Genomic DNA, 25,046 nt, shown 5'->3' with positions numbered 1-25,046 from the left:
TTTGTATTCTTCAGTAAAATTACTTGTTTAAAACAATGGTCACTGTGATCTTAAGAATAACATATTACTAAAAAAACTCCTCACATTTAAAAATGTTATACCTGTATGGGTTTTCTCAAAACTTTCAATACCGAGTCATAAATGACTCAGTAATTTTTAAGTTCAAAACATAATTTTTATTTAGAAATAAAGATTTATTATTTTCATTCATTACCAAATATCTATTCAATAATTAAAAGAAACAGAATTACATTTTTTAATTCTAATACTTATTTCATTAATTTGATGAAATTCTTTTTTTTTTAATTTTCACCATGATAGATGCATTTTTAAAACTACACACATAGTTTTAAAAATAGCTAAATATCTAACTACAGATGTAGTTTGATAGCTAAACATCTGAGCTACTAAAGAAACACACATCTAAGCTATTTTGATGATAAAATTTTAAATGATTTTTAATTTTTTATTGTAAATGGAATGTGACAACAGAACCAAAAATGTGGTATAAATATTAATGAATTCTGTTTACTGTTCCCACAAATCTATTCAAAGCAACACAATATAGCAAACATAAAATACATTAAAAAAGGTTTTGAAGTGTTACAAATACTCCACCAAATGTTTATGTATAAAAATAAATAAAAAGAACATATTATATAATGTTCATAGATTTGGTTCTTAAAAATTAGACTATGCAAAAAATATCAGAAATTATGAAGGAATTAAAAGAGATCAAGACTCTAATAAGCATATATCTAAATATTTGAGTTATTACTTTACCAATTCTTATAACCACAAAAGTTATTGTCAAATTTAAACTAATAAATAAATAATGCACAACATAAACATAAACCTTGAAATAATAAAATTTACCTACCTGTATACGAACAGTAAGTGAATATTCATTAATTGATTCATAATCCATATGGCCTGCCAAACGAATATGTGCTGTTGTACCTTCAGGGACAAGTCTGAAGGTATTATCTTTATTAGTCTGTTCAGTTCTTCCCTTTACCAGATCAAATACAGGTGCTTCTTCATCCGTATTAGACCTAAATTAATAACATAAAAAATAATTTCTAATTGAATAATCAATGTCAAAAGTATGTATAATTTACAAAATTACAATTAATAACACAGATAACTCAAGCAATATGTTAAAAACAAAATAAAATTAAATATATATAAAAAAAGTTAGAACAGTTTTATATATATACACGCGCGCGCGTGCGCGTGCAATCACACAGGGTTTATCATGTAATTCTCCCAGGCTTACATTACCTATAACCCATTCATTCTCAAAGAGAGATAATGCTCCCCTTGTGGGCGCTGTGGAGGCCTTCAGGGGGGAGTAGAAGGCCCACAGAAAATTGGGGTTGTTTAGGCAGTCTAGGAAGGCCGCCTAATAAAGGAATTAAATAAAAAGGGGCAAAGATGATGTTTTTCTGATATTTCAAACTAGCTTTAATTACTGTATTGTTACATTGAATATGTTACCACTATTGCTGTTATATAACTATATATATTTATATACAATTGTAATTTTTATTATACAAATTTTAATAAAAATACTTCCAAATATGATTAAATATGTGTTTTAATTGCTCTCATTGAAAATGTAAGTTTCAACTCAGTAATAGGATATGCCACATTTAAAAACAATAATTGCAATTCTTGTTTTTAAGAGCGCATCTTAAAAACAGCAATTGCAATTATTATTTTTAACAGATAGTAATTTTAGAAATTTTGGGGGTGCTAGAAAATTTTTTATTCCCAATGTGGGTGGTGGGATAAAAAGTTTGAGAATGAATGCTATAATCTATTCTACTTGTGAAAATAATGGAAAAAGTTCATATGAACATATATCCTAAAATACTTTGTTTGCAAGCTACAGGTAGTGAAAATTTAGCTTGGATTTCAGCTACCCTGGTGAAATGAGGTTGTACTGAAGTTTTCAGGATGTTAATTAAGGAACAAAATTAGTGATTTCATATGGTTTTTGACCTGAAAAATCAAATAAAATAGGTCCCAAAACCATATCTGCATTAACTTTTTAGAAATCTGGGGTGAAAATCAATAAATTGGCATAAAATACCTGTTTTTTATGTTTGACATACCATTACTTTCTTAAATGGGTAATAAACACCCATAATAAACCCATAATAAACACCTTTATACAAAACTTGTAGAGAATTTAATTCTGAACAAAAAAGTGTAAGATAAGTTGAATAAAACAAAGAAAAATTAGAAAGATTTGAATTTTATTTAGAAAGTTCATTATATGTATCTGTTTATAATAAATGTTCAAAAATAAGCTTGCCATTTTCAACACATTTCTTCGCATATACTTCTGTACTGTTTTTGTTGCTCTTTTTAGTTATTCATTGCTGTCCTTAAGTTCCTCAGCCTCATCCATAACGCAGACAATTAATGCCACATGAGAATATTTTTGTTTTGTATACAATATTTCTCATCCATCCCTAGACGCAAAAATCTAAATGTGATAGATCAGGCGATCATGGTGGCCAGGAATGTGGACTTCCATGACTGATCAATTTCTAAGGGGAAATGATGATATTGAGTGGAAATGGCACGGGAGAAGTGGGGAGGTGCACCATGTGCTGGAAGTATACTTTGCGTCCTGCTGTTAGATTAATATCTTCAAGCAGCTGTCAATTCTACTCAGTATTTACGCAGCCAAGTAATATTAACAGTCCAAGAAGTTAACTGAGAAGACTACACCATACATTTAAGCTAAATTGGTGTTGAAAACTGCCTTACACCGTTTAATAAGGATTTACTTCTGCCCATGTATGCTCATTGCATAAATTATTCTTGAGTGAAATTTGCCTCGTCAATAAACAAAACATTGTAGACTGTCGATTTGTATTCCACCAGTTTCAGAACTCCACAAGCAAAGTGGATCATCTCCTGGGTGTAGATGTTGAACAGACTGTTTATGGTAAGGATAAAACTTGTTTTGTTTAAGAGTCCTCCAAACCATCAAATAAAAAACTCCAATCTGCTTAGAAAGACATTGTGTACTGATGCCTGAACTGGGCTAAACTGCATAGATAATAATTTCATCAATAACTGCATCATGTTGGACAGATCATTCATAGCTGGTACGAATACTAGGTACTGAACCTGTTTCCTAAAAACTGTGAAAAGTCATACTAATTGTTTTCGAATCTGGAATCCTGCAATTCATAAAACGTATTTTATATTCTACTGTAGCATTACCATTAGTCACACCCAAAATGAATACTATATTGGCATATTCCTCTGTTGTAAATAAGTTCAGCATTACTTCAATGACAAAACAATCACTTTCAAACTAAAATTCACAGAAAACCTTCACTAACAACAGCACAATTCACAGCTCCTGAAATACTTAATGTACCTTACAGAATGATTCGAACACTAATACAGTATTGCGCATTGTTGATCAGCAGTTGTTATTTTATTGTAAACTTTGAAACAATAATTTTTCAAATAATTTATTGTGTTTCTGTAATTAATAAAAAAATTGTGATCCAATTAACTTTTATTTATTTATTTTTATTTAACTATTGTTGTGCAATTTCCAGTTTTCTTTAGATTTAACAATTTTTCACATCACCAAGAAAAGAATTTGGTTTTTGTTTACATTAAATAAGTACTTTTCTGTTAAATGTAATAATGTTCTGTTTCTAAATAAAATTTGAACTTTTCTGCATTTTATTCAACTTATCTTAAACAATTTTGTTCAGAATTAAATTCTCTACAATTTTTTTTTTAAGTTTTATGTATTCATTGCCCATTTAGCAATTACTGTATATCAAACATAGAAAAAAAGGTTTTTACCCCAATTTTTTGTTTTTCACCCTAGATTTCTCAAACACTATTGCAGGTATGGTTCTGGGATCTATTTTATTTGATTTTTCAGGTCAAAAGTCATAAAAAAATCACTAATTCTGGCTGTTAATTAACGACCTAAAACGTTCATAATGACTTAATTTCACCAGGAAGCTGAAACCTGAGCGAAATTTTTCCATTATTTTCATGAATAAAATAGGTTATGAAAATCCTGGGAGAAATTTGTGATACTCTGTTCATTAGTTCATTAATATATTGACCACTGTGCTAATAAAATTTAATATTATGTAAAGTATAAAACACAATAATAAGATAAGTTAAACTTACCCCTTTAAATTCAAAGAATCAATTTTCACAACATCCTGCATCTTCAGTTGGATATTGTATTTTTATAATTATCTTATAATACATAAATCATATTATAACATCATTCCAGAACTGGACAGAAAAATTTGCATATGCATTCATAAAACTTCAAGATTTCAAAAGAACAGATCTTCAATACCAACTGAATGTATAGGATCTACGAAAATCGATTCTTGGAAATTGATATGGTAAGTTTAACTTAAAATTACTGTTTTGGTGGTTTTTATTTCATACAATATTAAATATTTATATATATGTCCACAATATCATACAATATCTAGCACTGCACCAAAAGTTAAATACAGACGAAAATATGAGTTAAATGAAAACATGCAACATTTAGAAAAAAAAATCAACAAAACCTATTTATTAACAACTAATTATATTTTATATATAATTAGTTATTAATTACATTATTTAATAAAACTATTTATAGGGAGTTTTTCTGTAATCTCATAAATAAGATGAACATCATATTTTAAATATGCTTTCATATTAAAAATGCATTAAAATATTATTTTAATAAATTTGGATTCCACAAAATGCATCAACTACATATATGCATAAGATGTCACTAAAGGTACTATCCAAACTCATTAGGATAATAAATCTTGAAAACACGGAGATATATGAGAGTGGAAAAAACTAAATTCTTAAATAAAAGTAATTATTGTTTTATTTTAATCAGAATATAATAATAAAGCATTATATAAATCACATTAGGAATTAACTTTTATGCTATTCCTACTTCTTATTCATCTAAAGCTAACATTTAATAGATAAAGATCTATTCAACCAACATCTATTTGGAGTGAAACTGCTAATTTGACAGTTGGTAGCATTGGAAATCAACTATTCTGCAGGTATCTGCATAATACAGGCCTACTCCCAAGTGATATCCTACAGAATCTATCATCAAATCAGCCTTTGGAGATTTCAAAACAGATCAACTATGAATGTAAGAGACTCTTGAGTGGAAGTAATTCCATATCCTTGGGTCCTGTTTTTAAGGAGGTATAGACACTAATTCTCTAATCTGGGTGAGAAAGTCTGGCAGTAATTGGAGGTATAAGCAAACAGATTGGCTTAATTTCTTTGGAATTACACATTAAAATTCATGGCTGAAGTGCTCTGGAGTTTTCACACTCTCTCAAAAAATAAATGCATGTAAATTGGTCTATGCTTTAAGACATTCAAAATTATGTACAGTGCATCTCAAAAAGAAATTAACAGACTTTTGAACAGTGAACAACAGTGTACAAATTATCTGTCCAATAACTGTTTTCGCAATATAAAATATGTAATAAAATAAAGTAAAAAATAAATTCTAATAAGTCATTAGAATGAATTCAGTTTTCATATAATGTCCACATAAATCATTTTTATCATTTAATAATTGAATTATTTATTTTGAAAATTTGGGTACACTGTAGAGATCAAATGCTGCATTTTTAAAAAAAATATACATCATAATATAAAAATACATAATAATAGTAACTTAAAAACAACATAAATTTATACAGTTTCATATTCTGGATTATCACCCTTGTAAAACAAATTTGATTAGACAATTTTTTACGACTCTTAATATTGGAGAGTAAATTGTCAAAATGAAAAATCAGTTAAGAAATATTTCTACATTTAAAATTAAGAACTGATTAAAAAATAATAAATTACATTATGATTATAATTAAATCTGAAAGTTTATTATATACAAAGCATCCTTTATACAGTAGTTGTTTTCTTTCAAATGATTAAACAAAGGCTAACTCTTTCAAGTAACACTTTCATAGACAAGAAATCTTCAAAATAAATTATAAAGTAAAATCTGACTTATATTATTAAAAAATGATATTAACTCATTATGTAGAATTTTTCCTGGTAATGAGAAACCAATTTTAACACAGTAGCAAGAAGGCTATTGTCAGCATCTCAAATTTTCACAAAATAGTAAATAAACTAAGTGTACATAATGAAGATTAATAAGAAAAAATGTAGTTTACTAATGTGTATAGAAGTTTGTTGCAATTCAGACTCTGTATTTGGTAATTACCAGTTGGTATTCTTTGTAAACTGAATATTTTTCATTATCCTCATCTACTTTATGAGTTTTTTCAGATGTTTATTAATGGAACGAGAATAAGTTTTAGTAAAAATTAATTTAAGATAAGCTTACAATAACACAGGCATGGACACTATTGAAAATTTTTATTTTTTAATGAAATGATGTAAACAGTAATAAAATTCAGAAATAGGGTTGGCCTACTTCAAAATTAACCAAAATCTACACACCAACTAATCTAAAAATACCACTTAAATTCATAAGTAAAGATTAAAGCAGATTCATGCAACATTTGGAATATCATCGTACCCTAAAAACAATTTCTGTATAAAACAATGCTATCGACATTAACTGAAAAATTATTAAAAATTAACAAAACTAGCATGCTATACAAAGATAAAAAAATATTGTTATAAAAACTGAAAAATATTCAGTTTCATATTTTAAAATACAGAGCAAATCAAGAGTCGCTTAATACTCCAAAAAATAAAATCAACAGGGAAATTTTGTATCTAATAGAAATATGTTACAACTGGATATTAACCATACAAAAATAAGTGTCTCTAAGAACAACATGATTCAACCATTTCCCCAATTTCACACTGTAAAAGTCAATTCAGTTATATAGTGTATAAGAAACTTTTCAATCGCTTATTTTATAAAATAAAATAAAGATAAGAAAATTGATTATAGAAAATGCATTTTACCACATTATTTTTACATTTGTAACACAAAACCATAAAGCTACATCTTTTATCATCAACACCACCACCACAATCATCATCTTCTACATTTACAAATAAAAAAAAATTAAAAAACTATCATGCACAATACATTTTATTTAACACTGAACTAATCACACATTATTCTATAATATAAGAATTTAAATCATAAATTAAATTAAAAGAGTCAAATAAGCAATAATTTTACAGTCATAAAAACACAATAAACTAAATTCTTCTAGTCAGAATTAGAAATATTAAATATTTAATTAAAACTGACACTTAAGACATAAAGGTATGAGATAAAGAAGAAGTATATTTATATAGTCATGCGAGAGAAAGAAGATTTAAGTAGTTATAACATGAAACACACACATTAAATATTCATGACAGCCAAATATTGTCTTACCACGCTCTTTCACCCCCAAAAAGCACATCACAAACGCAGCATGTCATGAAATAGATATTGTATTTAAAAGAGTACATTCTATAAATATGGTACTATAATAAACTTAAATGCTAAAAAAAAAAAAATAATTAACCATGTAAAATAATTTATTATTAATAATGTTATACAAAGATTTAAATTAATTTTTTTTTTAATTCTCTACTTTAATAGTTATTTTTAATTAACAACAAAATTATTTCAGAGAAAAACCACTGATGTTATTTTAAAAAAGTTTTCTTTTAGTTTTGGTTAAATGTAATACATAACCCAACCATATAAAAACACAGAACATGTTTTTACTGATTAGAAATTACTTTTTTAAAACTTATTAATTCACAACAATTTTAAAAATTTTCATTTTTTTTTAATCTATATAATTTGATAATTACTATGTTACAAATTTATTTAATAATATATTTAAAACACAGAACCTTTTATTAACCTTTTCAGAAATTTTTAATTAACTGATAAAAAGCATACTCATTGTTCCTTTAAGTATATATTACAGAGAATTGGAAACTTGATATAAAACAACTTTAGTTCTACTAAGAAAACTCAGTTGCTTGTCACACAAAGTTATTATCTACTGGCCAAAAAGTATTCTTTACAGAGCAATCTTTCAAAGCACATTATCAGATACAATCTGATATTTCATTCTGATAAAAATTTATCACTGAATTAAAAACTTTAAAATTAATCTTAAACTACATACATTTCTAAACTGTATATGAAGAAAACTTATAAAATCTCTTTGTGGTTTATTAACATATCACAAAATCAATGTAAAATAACATTCTTACAGAATGATAAAGTAAAAAATAATTTACAAATTTCTAACTGAAGAAAACTGAATTTATAAAACTTTTTAATATATGAAACAGAAATCATACATATTATTGTACTGAACTGTCTAGATGTTATAAATTTTAAAATATTTTAATTATATTTTAAAATCTCTTTGCTGGTAAGTTGCTTGGTGTCACAATTAATAATAAAATTATAAAAATTAAAAAACGTGTGAAGTTTAAAATGTACCATAGATGACTTTTCTGGTTTTGACGTAATTTCATGATTTTTCTTAATACATATCTCTATTTTTAATGCAGTGCATAGATCAGTAATTTGTTGCAGTGCCCAAAATTGGGGGTTTAGGATTTACGATAAGGTTGAGAATCTGCAGAGATTTTTTATTGAGACAGTGGTTTGTTTACGCTAGTATACACCAGCTTATAGTTTGTATCTGAAAACTGGACTGGAGTCTATCTTTTTGCATACAATTAGACTCCATTTAAAACACGTTCAGCGAATTTTGAAGCTGCCAGAAACAAGATATAAGACACATTATAGAAAAAAGAATAAATTTTTACAATGAATGGAAAGAGCTTGTTTGCAAGCATAACGTACCACTCAATTATGTCTACCTACCCAGAATTTAAAGTGAATTCTTTTGCAGAAATGATTGAGAATAAAATGAAGTCCGATTTCATAGGTATTTTGAGCAACAGTTGCAGTCGTCTAATTTACAAAGAACTAAACTTGGGGTAAATTATGTATACAGTAATGAAAATTTTAATTTAATTAAATGGTTTTTTAGAGCAAGAGCAAAATTGATATATCTGAACAAGTACTCATTTTCAACTAACTCTCAGCTTTGTTCTATGTGTAATATGCAAAGAGAAGAGGACATTGCGCATTTTGTCCTATTCTACGGGAGATGAGGCTACAGTTTTTTAACAAGGAATTTTCGGAAATGGAGGATCTAAAGTGGTATCATAATGGAAAAGGTTGGTCAGTATTAAGTAAATACTGTAAAAAGGCTTGGAAATATAGATTTTCTTTGATTTAGGAAGTTTATTTTTAATTATAAGATTTTTTTTTTAGTTGTACAATCCTTCTGATGATCATAGACGAAAGAGTATTGTCTTTTGTTAAATATTTTCACCGCAGCTTAAAATATATATATTATATTATATATATATATATATAAAATATATATAATATATATATATATTGATTATAAATATTATTTCAATAAAGGCTGTTATTATTATTATTGTATTTCTCTTTATGAAGCATCATTATTAAAAGTTTTATATAATTTTTTCTATTTGATTCCAATTGACATGAAATATAATAAAATCTTTACACTTTTTAAACTTTCACAGATTGAAAATTTATATCACCTTAGTTAAATTTAATTACCATCATATAAATACTTTAGCCTCATCAATTTGTATTAAGCCTGTGATAATTTAAAAATGTTTTATCCTCTTCTGAATTACAACACAGTATTTACATTAAAAACTCAAAAAGTAAAAAATTAAATCACTTAGCAATTTAGTAAGATCATAAATACAATGCAATCATACGCTTAATATATTGTAATACTCACATAGCACTTAATGTGGCAATGTTGTAAGAATAATCAGTAAGATTTTCTTTCAATATAATTGGAGAAGCAGGTATTGAGGTAAATACAGGTGCCTTCTTGTGAGATTCAACGACTAAAACTTCAAGATCAATTGTTGCTGAATTTGGTGATGTTCCTTGATCAGTCGCTGTAGCTCGCATTCTGAATCTATAATTAGGGTCTTTCTGTAATCATAAACAAATTAAATATAACATGTTTGCAGTTATCCACTTAAAATTACTACTTGCTTAGAATTACTAATTACTGTTTGCAGTTACACAAAATTACTGTGCATAAATGCAACTCTAATAATCACTATTGAAGAAGTTACCAAGAAAAAAGCAACAAATATTCAATATGCAACAGAAGCATAGGTTTTTAGCCCTGAGAGAGCTAACTAATCAGCTTGGTAAAATACATACTATCAAATTACTGTCTAAAACATGATGAATGTTAACCAGGGAGCTTTAGATGATTAAACATAATATGAGAATAAAGAATTTATAACATTTTTTTTACAGTAAAATAAATATTAAATTTTATGTATAAATTCCTTGATTGGGACAGTGTATGTGACCTGACGTGAATCAAAAATCACCACTGAAAATAACTATTTAGCCTCTAGCTCACACTTTATTAATTTGTGATTATTTAAAATAAAATAACACTGTATTGACAATCTAGCCTCTATATTCTCCAGTCATGGCATCCTGTGAATCTGTTTTGTTACCAGTGATTAAGAGAACATCAAAAGGACAATAATTTGCAATGATAGATGAAATACAGAAAAAAATCACTAACTGAATTCAAGGTTCTATCAAAATCCACTTTTCACAAATGTTTTGAGGATTGGAAGAAAACCTGGCATAAGTCTGTCACATCTCTGGGGGTCTACGAAAGGGACAATATCAATGTAGAAGAATAAGTAAATTCTTTATCATAAAAATTAAAACTCTGGTTATTTTTTATTTTTTTTTTATTAAACCTCAGACATAAGTGTTTTAATCTTTAGTATATACATTAAATTCTCTTACAACAAAATGTATTTAACTTGCTGTACAAATAGGACTTCTAATTGTGTATAACTTTTGCAAGTTTAAATTTCTATACACTTGATTTCATTAACATATTTATAATAAATCCAGTACATAAACAATGACATTTAATTATTTTATTTAACCTAAGAAAAAACTTAATAGAACTTTCAGGATAAGCATATGTACAACCAAGGTTCCTTGGCTTTTGAGGTAAAATATTGATTGAATTTTCTCAGATAATCATGGTTCTACTGCAATTAAAATTAGAAAAAACTATCATTATTATAATAAATTTTCTTACATCGATAGGTTTATCAAGAAATATAACACCAGTGTTTCTATCAATGTGGAAGTATTTATCATCCATCTTAACTCTGGGTTCAAGATCATATAGAACAATGCTGTTGTTTCCATCATCAATATCTGTTGCCGATATTCTCATTACTTCTCGCCCTGGTGCAAGATCTTGAGGAACAGATTCTACATAATTCTAAAACAAAAAATTAATACAAAAAAAAAATCAATAAAACAATAATACTCAAATTAAAAACAACAGAAAATTATATTAATCCTTTTTTAAAAACAGTGAATGTTGTATTCGTAATGGTTTGTTATTGGTTTAAAATATCAATATCAATTTATCAAAAAATTTCAAATTTTTTATAGAAAAAACAAAAGCCTATTTCCTGTAATTATTTATTTGATCAGAACATGAAGGGATCAAAAAGGAGAGAACAATATTAAATTACTAAAATAATTTTTATCTTTATAAAACGCAATAATCTTTAACATATGTATTCATACATTTATCTGTAAGTTCAAATTAAAATACAAACTAAAAAGCTAATAAGAATTCTCAAATTATGTAATGAATTTCTTAATATCAACATCAGAAGTATTTTAATAATAATGTCATATTGTGTTATAAAATAATTAAGAAATTGTTACTTTTTTAAATTTTATTCGTTTTTAGCCCAACTTTTGGAGAACTTAAGGTGACAGGATTTGGATACAAATTTTTATAGTTGAGTGCAGTTTACTACAAATATACTAGAGACTGATGCCATAACAAATCATCTCTTAAATTCAAGTTTCTTAAATTCAGTTTTACTATTGGAATGGAGGATGCTTGATCATGATTAGGCTCATTGTCAAACTGCAAAATGTAAGAAAATCCCTTAAAATAAAAAAATTATGAATTTTGTTTTTAAAATTACATTTTTTTAAGACAACATTTCTTTACTAATACAGATTCTTATCTTACGAATAACTGCCATAATACTTATATTTTAAAAGATGGTTTCTATTATGAAAGAAATGGAATTTGAAGGATTAAAAACACATAAGCTGAAGACATTATCTAAACCTATAAACTTTGAAGATCCCTCTTCAAAGTGAAGATTTTGACCCCAGGTAGGTCGTGAGAAGGTATGAGAGGGCCACAAGATGTTTTGAGCACATTACTAATTGTAAAGTAATGATATATAGAATCAATTCTAATAATGATCGATCAAGTAATGATATCAAACAATCAAGAAAAATATCCAAACATGTGATTAAGGTAAATATAAGAGAGTGTTGATAATGAGCAACAGCAAAATGTTGCGGCTGTCCATGCAGTATTATAGTGTAGTGATATAACACCATTCTCAGGAGTGATTGAGCAGTCATTGCACAGCTCTGATGTGTTTCGTGGTTTTTCCGCGTAATTTTTATAAATGCATTTTTGAAATACTTGTATTTTTAAAAGTGATTTTACAATTTGGTATTTTTTTTATAATTATAATAACCCAAAGTAAAAATCAAAAGCTATCCATGGAAACTCACATACTTACTAACTTGAAACACTTATAAGCATTGTTTGAAGCCTTTTACTTAACTGCAAAGGCCAAAATTCATTTACAATCAGTGAAGATTATGCTCTACCAATAGCACTCAGATGATGAAATTATCCATGGGCAAAAATATGCAGATGACTTAAGAAAAATTCCCCATCAGATACTATGGTGACTAGATGAATTTTGGGTTTTTGCAAAGACCAATTTGAGCAACTAATTGAAAGAATTAAAGGAAATTCAAAATTTGCAGTCGAGTTGGATTAATCAACAGATGTTTAGAAAATGACACAATTATTGGTTATGTCAGTTATTGCTACAATAACAATGTTCATGAAGATTTACTCTTTTGTTAGATGGACATACATTAGGCGAGGAAATTTTTTAAAAAGTAGATGATTTTTCTTAAAGAAGTATGATTAAAATGGGAAAACTGCATTGGAGTTTGCATCGATGGCGCAGCCAGCAATAACAGGAATAAACTTGACTTTCATGCTAAGGTCAAGTCTGTAAGTAATGGTGGTATATTACTCTCACTCGTATGATTTATCTAGAAGTACTTGCAGCAATGAAAATGTCTGCAGAATTAAACACAGTATTACAAGATTCAGAGAAATTTGTTAATTATATTAAAAGCCATGCTCTCAATATCACCTTTTGTCAAAACTAAGAGTATGTGAACAACTGGGTTCCAAGTTCAACACTATTTCACTCCACAGAGAAGCAAGATGGCTGTCAAGGGGTTGGAGTTTAAGAAGGCTAGTAGGTTAAAAGATGAAATAATGCTATTTCTATCTAAAAGTAACTCAGATCTGGTAAAATAATTTCAAGAAGGTGTAAACTGACTTTGTAAACTGTTATTTGTCAGATATATTTGGACATAAGCTTAATTTATCTTTGCAAGGAGAAAACACCAGTGTTTTATATTGGTATCTAAAATTCAAGCTTTCATGAAAAAATTAACATGTGATTATAGAAAGTAACAAATAGCTTGTACGACGTGTTTTCATGCATGAAGAATTTCATCACAGAAAATGAGCTAAGTTTTGATGCAATCAAACAAATAATAATTGACTACTTGGTAAACCTAGAAATTTATTTTGAAAAATATTTTTTCAATTACATGTCAGCCAACTTGACTGGATCCAAAATCCATTTGGCATTAAACTAGAAAAAGTAAGTCACCTCTCAGTAAAAGCACAAGGAGTGTGTGCAGAACTTTCATGTGATTCTATTAAAAAAAAATAATTTTTCAAAAAAAGAGCCTAAACACCTTCTGGATTAACAACAAAGCAGAATATTCAATATTGTCAGAACTAGTCATGAATGTCCTTTTTCCCTTTACTTCCATGTATCTATGTGAAACAGCTTTTTCAGCATTAAATTCTATTAAAAAAAGCATCTATCAAGTTTGAAAAACAGAGAAATGGTGTTGAGACCTGCTATTACCGAAATAGAGCCCAGATTCGATCTTTTGTTCAGTAAGTTTTACTTACTTTTGTTGTTGTAAAAGTTGTTACTTTTGTTTTGTATGCAAGCACATCAGTTCCATTAAAGGTAATATTAATCTTATATTTTAGTTTTTAAGATTATTGGTTTTTACTTTTATTCTTATGATAATTTGAAAGGGGGTCGCAAAAATATTTGACTGTTGAAAATGAGTCGCTATGAAAAAATTTCAAGAGTCCTGATACAGGCATACAAAATACTCCAAGAAAGTAGAACTTGATGTACTTCTATGTCAATGAACTGAAACACTTCTCCTGCATAAGAAATTAGTACTTAACTCTCAATACCTATTGCAAATTTCTAATTACTGTCCTAATATTTTTTCTTTTTCATTTACATCATTAAATGTAATTTATTATATTCTCCGATATATATGATAGCTACTATATAAATGACATTCATGCCAAACAGTTTAAAATTAACTCAGGTTTTAGGTAGCTGTTTTTCTTTGAAGAAATATAAAATAAATATCTCTAGTCCTAGCGGTGAAAAAATTATACTTTCAAAAAATTTACTATTCATGTATAATAAATGTTTAGCTGTTAATTTCTAAGAGGTTTCAAGACATTTTGGAAAGAATTTTATTAAAAAATAATTGAAAGATTATGTAATTTTGTTTAATGATTATTAAGGAAAAAAATTAACTAGGAACTAAAGAATGTACAAGTGATATCAAGATCATTTTCATTAAAATCAGATTAGCCACTGCCATCATTGTTATTACCTACAACAAAATTCATCATCCAATACACAAATAAAATTCACAATTGGATCTGTTTTGTTGAAAAAATTATTTACATACATAAGAAAACACTATGTCAACAGAATACACCAATGTGATGGCTCCAGGGGAAAAACATTACATTGTTATACGTAAAAGCATGTAATTCATACCTTTTCATAACATAGCAATAATTCAATAACTATATGATTTAAGTTATTGTATAGACAGAAAAAAATGTAAAATAATCAGTGGCTCAATTTAGTACAAATATAAGGAACCATACATAACAGCTTGAAACAAACAAAAATTTATTTGAAATTAATATCAAACTGAAATAATAGAAAACAATTATGTAAACAATGTAAATTGTATTACACTGGTTTTTCTACATAGCTTTCAAAACATATTTAAATCAGTAGAGGAAACTGCAGGCAAATTATGATTTACTCCAAGGTGAAAACATTAAGACTTTTTGTTAAATTTTATCCTAAGTAAATTATTAATGTTAATTATTATAAAACTGATTAACAAACATACTTTTAAAACATTTAGTTATGGAAACACTAAGACATTCAGTGTTAAAAAATTGATTTTTATAAAAAAAAAATCACATTTCAGTTAGGATTTTTGTAGCAATTCCAATTTAGTTTGTAACTCAAGAAAATTAGCTTTAAAAACATAAAAAGCAGATGGAATTTAACATTAAAAAAATTTAATTTTTATGTAATTACATAATAATGTATGAAAATTGAATATTTAAAACTAGAGTATAAATAATTATTACTTAAGAAGGCAATTTACTCAAATAAGTCTTCTCTCATTTAAATACATGCTGAAAAAAGGTCATAAAATACTACAAAAACTGATTACCCTAACATTATGGACAGTTCAAATTTACAGCCTGATCTTCCCTGGTCAAGTTCATAAAATCAAGGATTTGCTACATGTCAACACAACGACTAAGACATATGTATGAACTTAATGAATATATAATGTAATCGGTATACATGAATATATAACAACATCAATCTTGTAATGCTAGGTGTAACAGGCCAACAGTAACTATATCTCACTAATACAATAATATATACATATTACTAACAACACTCACACACCCATGCATCAAGCATCAACCAAAAAATTTAATTCATCATAAGTTTGAATTAATTTTATAAATAATAATTTAATTTTTAAAAAACTACACCAATCACTAGTAAAACAAATTCACGAAATTCTTAATGCTACAATGTTCACCAAATTTTCTGTTCTGTGCTAATCTTATAATCTCAAACAGATTTATTATACTCTCAGTTATATGTTTCATACATTTCAGGGTTTGTTTCCTCTACAGATTTTACTTATATACAAACTTCTGTATTTAAATTAACTAAATACTTATATGCAGTAAAAATCTATGAATTATGCTTCTCTAGATGGATACATAATGTATGCTGGATTTATCATATTCAGTCGACATTTGGAGGTATTTGCTGAGGAACAAGTGAATGTTTCTTGTATGCTGAACTGAACCAGTCAGCAGAAATACTTACAGAGGTGATCACAGCCAGCATTCTACCTGGCCCAACCATCATATCTTGACAGATAGAAGGCGTTTGAGGAAATATAAAAATAAAACATATCCCTGCAATGCAATATGAACACTACAGTGTCAATAATTCAGAGAATTTTATTGATTCAATTACGGGATGCTACTAAAAGAATTGAATTGCTTTGGGCTGCTGCAAAACATAGAAGAATGAGAGATAAACAGGGGAATGATACATTCCTATTTATAGAAGTTTACATGGAGAATTCATCACAAAAGTGTGATCCTGGATGAACAAATGCTACTAGATGTAGAAGTGGTGAACAATGTGTTCATTGAAGAGGTATACGCTCGCTTTTGATTTAGTATCAGTCACCCATTTCTGCACCAATTCTATTGAAACTTTACAGACCTTTTAACAAGGTTCTAAAAATGTTCTGCGAAAATGTCAACCTTCTATGATTTACAGAAACAAAATGGTCGCTTTCAAATAAAAACATCAATTTCAGATAAACCACATTTTTTATTCATACAAAAGAGCTGGTAAAAATTATTAAAATCAGGTGATAATTAGAACTAAAATAATTAAAAACAGTTAGATAATTATTCATAGTTATGACTTATAAACTTGTTTTATTTAATTTTAACAGCTGTTTAACAATACATTATCTGTTTTTAATCATTTTTACCAGCAATTTTGTAATGAATAGAAATATGGTTTATCTGAAATTTGTGTTTTTATTTGAAAGCTGCCATTTTGTTTCTATAAATCCTAGAAAGTTGAAATTTTCACAGAACATTTTTAGAACCTTTGTTAAAAGGTCTGTAAAGTTTCAATAGAATTGGTTCCAAAACTTGTGAGTGATACCAAATCAAAAGCATATACCTCTTCGTGGTAAACACTTTTATATCTCCTGACAGGTGAGGGGCATGCTTAATTATGGCATTAGTAATGGTTTGACAAAGTCAAAGGGCATTCCAAAAAAAAGGCCCCCATAAAAATTTTCTTTATGACAATTTGCCTTTGATATATTACTTATTTTATTTATCCTTATAGTAAATAATATTTTTCTAACTAAATAATAAAATTGCATAACTTCAGATCAACTTTTCATATTCTTTTTATAACATCACATTTAAGTATTTTTATTTATTTTCAAATAAAATTTCTCTCTGAGCATTATTCTCTTCTTATTAAATATTTCCTTTTACTTAGATTTATTTTCAACAAGAAAACAATGTTTTCAGAAAATGTTAAAATAATTATTTTCTCTGTTTTGAATTATTTTTACTTTTTACTTTTTATTTGTCTCAAAGTTTTCTTTTAGTATCTGTCAATTCTTCTACAAACAATTTGAAAAGCAATTAGGACAGTTTACAGCTTGACTCAACTGTTTATGAATAAGGATCTAACCTTCCTAGTTTTCTATCTTTATTATTATATCTGGCTGATTGCTGTGTAGATTAATTTTTCTTTGAGTAAAAGATGGTGTGTCCACAGAGGATATGTAAATTCTATATGCAAAAATTCTCAGTTCCTCATCACTCAAATGAAATATACATATATATATCCTCTACATACTAATGAAAACAACAAGGTAAAATAATAAAAAATGAACCAACCAATGAAGCAAATGAAAAATTCATTACAAAATGTAACAACTTAAGAAAAACTAATGTTAAATAAAGTTAAATCAGATGACATAAATAAATTAAAATAAGTACAAGAGAAAATTAACAGGTATAAAATTACCATTAGAGAAGGTTCTACTGTGCTTGAAATAGGTTAAAAAATTAAATATAATATTTTGGAAGATAAAAGAATCAAAAATAAAATTATCATTAATATGTGATATTCACAAACTTAAAAAAAATTATAAAAAGAATTTCTATAAAAAAAAGATAAACATTTGAAGAACATAAAAAATATTCATGCAATGTTTTACATTCATGAACTTTATACCTTCCATGTAAATCCACGTAAGACCTAAAATGTCAAAAACATTGAAATATTTTTGTATATGACTTTTTATCACAATAATTATTGTCACATCTATTTTTTGTGTTAATTAAATGACATTATTTTACACAAATCATTTGATAATATTAAAAAATACTGTCCAATAAATAAATAAATTCAAAAGAAGCAAGAAATAATATTACAGGCAGTGCTTTTTCAGATGATGTTACAAATACTAGAAAATATTACAAATTGCATGTTATAAAAGAAGTATATATATTTAATTAACTGCCATAGACAAACTTATAAAAATGTTATATAGAACAAAGTATTGTATACAATAGAAAGAAATTAATTAAAAATGCTTATTTGTACAGCAATACTGATCTGACCTGAATTTACTGAACAGAATTATTATTATTCTCACAGTTCAATACACATTCTGAAGTAAATCTCTCAAAGTAATGACACTAATTATTATATTTAACAAAAAATTAAAATGAATAATATTCAGTATTAACAGTTTAAAAAAAACAGGCAAATATAAAACTTTTCTGAACAAAAGGAATTTAAGGAAAAACATTAAGGCAGTAAATGCCATAAAAACATAATCATCAACTTAAAATTTACAGCAGTCAATAATTATACAATGATACTTTAAAAGTTTTAAGTATTAAAATGTGCAAAATTACATTTAATGTGTATCAAATATAACTGAAAATCACAATCTAAATCCATAAAAAGTTCAGTGAATTCTAACTAGTTATACTTAGAATTTAATAAATCATTAAAAGTAGTTTAACAAATGAGAGACACATCTTGATAATTTTCATTAGATTAATATTTACATTAAGTAATGAAATCAAAAATACAATTTTGTGAAAAACAGTAAGTCATTTGTTTCATACACACACAACTCCAGGGCGATGCCAAATTACTGCAACTCTTTTTTTTCTTAATAATGAAAAATTAATTTTATAATGTAAGGAAATGCCAAGCCTGTTTAAAACCCAGAACATTTCAAATGAAAGAGATAGAAATACTATCAGTCAAGAGGTTTATCTGCCAAGGAGGTCAGGATTATATAAACCCACTGACTTTATCAATGATAAGCCAAACCAAATGTATAATTAAAGTTTACTTACATCTTCATCTTAATTAAATTTTCTACTTACATCAGAATACTTTCAATTATTCTTATGATCTTTTTGTTTTTGATTAAACAATTAGAAAAATATCTTCACTTCTGTATAACTTATAAAATAGATTAATTACATCTTTTTTTTTAAAAAAATGATTAATTTGATTTTTTATAAGTTTGGTAAATTAATTGGTTTGATTTGTATGATATTCTGGAAGTTTCCTGACATCCAGAGTAGCTTTCTTGTTTTGGGAAAATCAGTCTTCCTGCCTTATTCACTGATCGCCTCACAAGGATATACTGTTAGCTATAATGCGATAAGAGAATGGCGGTCAGGGACAAAAATCAAATACCATATTTTAAAATACAATTGTATTTGGCCAAGGTTCAATCTATCAACCATGGGATCAATCTATCTAACATGGGAAGTTAGCACGTGCTTTAGCTACCTGTCCCAATCCAACACACATACTGAATTAAGACATTAAAACATAAATAATATAAATTTAATTAACTGGAACGAATAAATTACAATAAAAAATTTTTTTATGGATGTCAAATACTGAATTTCCACTTTACTGTAACTAAAAAAAACTTACAACAAATTTCTACATGTAACTAATTAGCACGATACTTTATAAATTTAATAAAAAATGAAATCTAAATCAATTTAGAGGTCACAAACATCTGTTACTTTATATGTTCATTAGTAAGTACTATACGCAAACATGGAAAAAAATATGACACCAAGATTTTAATACTTACAACTTTATCAAACACTGGTGTATTGTCATTTATATCTTCAATCGTTACTTTTATAGTGCAAACATCATCTAATCGGGGTCGGCCATTGTCAGTTGCTCTAACAGTTAAATATACTTCTTTCTCTCTGCTGGGCTCATCTCTATCAAACATCTGTAATAAGAATAAATAAATACATGTCTAATTACAGTAATAATTTGTAAACATATACGATTTATAATAACAAAATTATTTTTATGAGAATATATTTTTTTATAAGAATTAATTTAAGGAAGTAGTCCTATCTCATTCTATCAATTCAAAACAAAGTTAATGGCTTTACTTTATTTTTACGGTATAAAATAGACAAAAGGAATGAAAATTAATAATAAAGAGAATGCCACAACTCTTGGCTGTATTTTGTTCACCTTCAAATATATTTAAAAATTTTTCTCAAAGTTTTAATTGAATTTTTAAATCAAAATAATAAATAATATCAAAACAGTAAAACTACAACCTCAATCATTCTGAAATGATTTATTTATTTTAAATAACATTAAAATTAAGGAAGTATTTAATGAAAATTATTAATTTTTTATCAATAACAAAGAATAATAAATTATTTTTTGATTTTTAATCATGAATCTAACCGAGGTGGAGTACAGAAATGGATAAAAAGCATTTAAAAATAAATCAGAAATAACAAAGCTCAGACAGATAATAATAAAACAAATGTAATATTTACAACTATAAATTTTGATTGTTATTAGTGTAATGGTATTTTTTTAGAATTGTATTTTTGTTTGGCAGCCTACACAGAACAGCTTAAAGTAAAACAAAAACAATGATAATCTTTATTTTGTTTTGTATGAAGAACTATAAAAATATATATATGCTTTTTGTTAACATTATCTGCGCTTCTCTATAGTTTTTTCCTGTATAATCCGTCTACATTTCTAACTAAAAAAAAAAATGGAAATAAAGAAAGCCTACATGATATATTTTTATAAAATAGAGATTCATAAATGAGTGAAAATATTTCATTCGCACGTGTGCACACTCACACAATGATTGATTCTTTTTATTTTGTTTATTTCCTATTTAAAATTAAAATAATTACAAACATCACATCAGCAAAATAATAATAATAATTAATAAATAAAGATATAATCTGCAGTTTGTTATTTTATATTTAATTATTTTTATGACCTCAGATTATGGTTTTGATGCATTTTAATGGAAGATAAAATGAAATAACACATGAAAAAATGTCAAATTGCTGCCATGAATAATCTAATCAAATCTTAAAGTTAGCATGCTAACCACTACACCAAATGGCTACATTTTAAAATTAATTTATGTTTTACTGTGAATTGTAAGTATAGCATGTAAAACAATAATGGTGTTTCAAACAGTGATATTTCTGGAACACTCCTTTAGTTGTCCTATAGAAAACATGATTCAACCTCCTGTCATACACAACAGAAAAACATCTGGGGTGTGGTAGACAAAACAACTTCAGTGATCTGTTCTTTTAAATAATCCAATTTTTTTATTTGAACAGAAATTAAGTGTGTTTTTATGTAATCCCATAAATAAAACTCCATAAGTTAAGATCTGGAGATTGTGAAGACAGACTACCCACTCCTCTTGTCCATTTCTGATACTATGGAAATGTTTTATTTAGGTAATTCCACATAAATGTGGCAAAATGGTGAAGAACTCCATCTAACTGGAAAATGGAATTCTCTGGCATTTGAGTCACAGCATATCCTTCTAACATATCTGGGAAGTTGTTTCTCATAATTTTTTCACCAAAAAGAAAATTACCAATATCTTTGCCTCATTGAACTGTCCCATTAATGCTCCAAAATGACGTGTAGAGGTTCAGTACATTACATTTGAACATTATGCCAATCTACTAGTCCCAAAACTGATTTTTTTAATGAGAAAATTTTTTTTTTAAACTTTGCGGTGAAGAGTTGTTTTTGGAATTTTTCAATCTACAGAAAACTTTCACAATGATTTTTTTTTTGGACTAAGCAGATAACTTGTCACACAGTATCAACAGGCTCATCAGAACTGCTGGTTGAACTGGTCATGCTTCTTCAACAGACTGCCCAATACAGAGTTGTTTGTCCCAATGGTGAATATTACTTTCATGTGGTAATTCTTTATTTAAGACATCACAGTATTCATGCCTGGCAAGTATAATTGACTCAAACTTAGCAAGTCATAAAACATGCTAGACCTTCCTTTGCACTGTAATCATGGTGATTAACGAGCTTCATGGAATTATTGTCCTTGTAATGCAATGCACATGCACTGATTCTTGAACATGTTTACGTATTAAAAACTTGGATATTTTCTCTTCATTTTGACATATACTTCATTCTTTGTTTTGTTCCAAAACTACGACTGTATGAAACCCCACCAATATTTTATTGACAGATTATATATTGCAACTAGAATGATCTAGTACAGAAGGCTTTTCAACTTATACTTTTAAAAAATACTTCCATATACTTCCATCATTTTACTTAGATTTTAAAATAGAAACATTATTAAGATAAATAAAATCCTTACATACTAAACAGTATTTTCTAAAAAAAGATTAATTAATTTTCTCAAACTGTTGCAAACAAAACCCCACATTATATTAAGCTTAATAAATGCATCCATGCTTATCTTACCATTTTTTGAAAAATTCTGTCTTAAAATTACCCCTCTCCAAAAATCAATAAAAGTTATCTTTTTATTTATTGCATATTTTTTTAACGACACTTTTATTAATGTTTTCCTAGGCATAGTAGCAGCAGCAGCAGCAGCAGTAGTAGTAGTAGTAGTAGTAGTAGTAGTAGTAGTAGTAGTACAAGCAACCCAAAAAAAACTTTAGGGGAATATTGGGGTCCAGGGGAGCTGATCAAAGTTAAATTTTTTTTTTTTAACTTGTTAAAAATTTTTTTCTTTTATTTAAGCTGCTAAAGGTTTATTATTTAAACTTTTAGTAATAATATTACAATAAAGTTCATCATAATTCACCACCTCCCTACAATAAGAAATAAATCTTAGGTAACCTTTTATTGGTTGTACACTTTTAGAGGATTTTTTTTTAGTTTCTTCTATTTAACATAGTAAATGTAGAAAAACAAATTTAATATAGATATGTTTAATATGTTTTTAAATAAATTTGTTAAAATAAATATTTAAAATTATATATAGATAATAAAAATTGAATTAAGAGATGTATAAAACTTACATGTTTATTTGTTCTAATTATTCCAGTATCTGGATCAATATTAAATTTTACACGTTCTCCAGGATTTGATACAAATGTGTATGTAATTTTTCCACCATTTTCTGGAGGATCTTTATCAGCTGCTGTAACCTGAAAATAAAAATAGAAATTTAATCAAACATTCTTTCTAACAATTAATAATTAAAATTTCTACCTGTAATGTGCTGATTAAAAAAGTATTTTTTACGGTTTAAATTAACAGATTAAAAATGAAAACAAAGGCTTGTGATGTGAATTCCGATAAGTTGGAAGCTTTTTAAATCTCTTTTTCATATATACTTCAGAAGTTTATTCACTGATAACTTTAAAGTAAGTTAAAAAAAAAAAAAAAATTATGACTAGATAATATTACTGAAGCCCATCTACACCATAAAAACATGTTAACATATAGAATACCTTAAAAAGCATTGTAATCGAGTGTTTCTTTTAAAAACTCAATTAATAATACACTTTTTTGGATTTGTTCAGTTTTAAGTCATCCATTCTGCTATTCATAATTTTATCATGAAGTTTGATAAATTTAAAGGTGGCTTTTTCTTCTCAATTTACGCAAGAAAATATGAACAAATAAAAAACTTTTACTTCAGCTAAACCTTAAGTAATAATATAATCTTAAAACTCCATCGATCAAAATAAGAAACAAAATATTTTACAATTCATCATTATTTTATGATTTAATTCGGAATTATATATTACTTTACAACTTAGTAAAAGAGTATTAAAAAAAATAAACAAATATTTATAAAATACAAACAAATGACAGCTTTATGAAAAAAAAGTATATATATATATATATATATATATATATATATATGTATATATATATATATACATTATTTTAAACTTTTTATCTTTTCATATATAGAATTCTTTCGCATTAAAAACTTTTAATTTCTTTCTACCTACTATTAAAAGATAACTTTTTAACAAATATTTAGCATAGACTTTAAACAAAAGAAAATTGATAAAAATTAAAACAGAAAAACAGTAATGAAAAAACAAACTAAATATCTATCTCATTTCCTATAAAATTTTAAAACTTTTATGTCTGATGAAAGTTATGAATAAAATCTTTTGAAATATGAACTTCTATTATTTAAATCTTACAAAAAGTTTTAAAACATACGTCACTAAAAGATGTTTTAATTTATTCCAATTGTTTTTACGTTATACATAACAAAAATACTATTTAAAATAATAATAAATTTAAAAATTTAGGCTGAGCTAATATAATAGTTGTAAAAGTTACTGAGACATTAATAAATAATAAGAAAAAAAATGTAATAAAATAGCTAATTCAATTAATTAAATTATGTTTAAAAAGATTAGGATTTGATAAACAATAATTTTATAAAAGTATTAAAAACTTAAATATTTCAAACACGG

At 26.6% G+C, this 25,046-nt stretch overlaps 1 protein-coding gene across 1 annotated transcript in view; it reads right to left on the bottom strand.

The window, feature by feature from the left end:
• Positions 1–25,046, bottom strand: part of LOC142324791 (DE-cadherin-like) — a 129,252-nt gene that overhangs the window by 48,745 nt on the left and 55,461 nt on the right. The window contains exons 3-7 of the mRNA XM_075365788.1: positions 23,622–23,750; positions 20,387–20,536; positions 11,208–11,396; positions 9,852–10,054; positions 881–1,055 (exon numbers count right to left, since the gene is read on the bottom strand). Coding sequence (XP_075221903.1) covers positions 881–1,055; positions 9,852–10,054; positions 11,208–11,396; positions 20,387–20,536; positions 23,622–23,750 — 846 coding nt within the window. The remainder of the gene's footprint in view (positions 1–880; positions 1,056–9,851; positions 10,055–11,207; positions 11,397–20,386; positions 20,537–23,621; positions 23,751–25,046) is intronic.

The sequence above is a fragment of the Lycorma delicatula genome, chromosome 5 (assembly GCF_047948215.1).
Source record: "Lycorma delicatula isolate Av1 chromosome 5, ASM4794821v1, whole genome shotgun sequence".
NCBI classification, from domain to species: domain Eukaryota; kingdom Metazoa; phylum Arthropoda; class Insecta; order Hemiptera; family Fulgoridae; genus Lycorma; species Lycorma delicatula.
The sequence above is the reverse complement of the archived record's forward strand: the minus strand, read 5'-3'. Positions and strand labels throughout refer to the sequence as shown.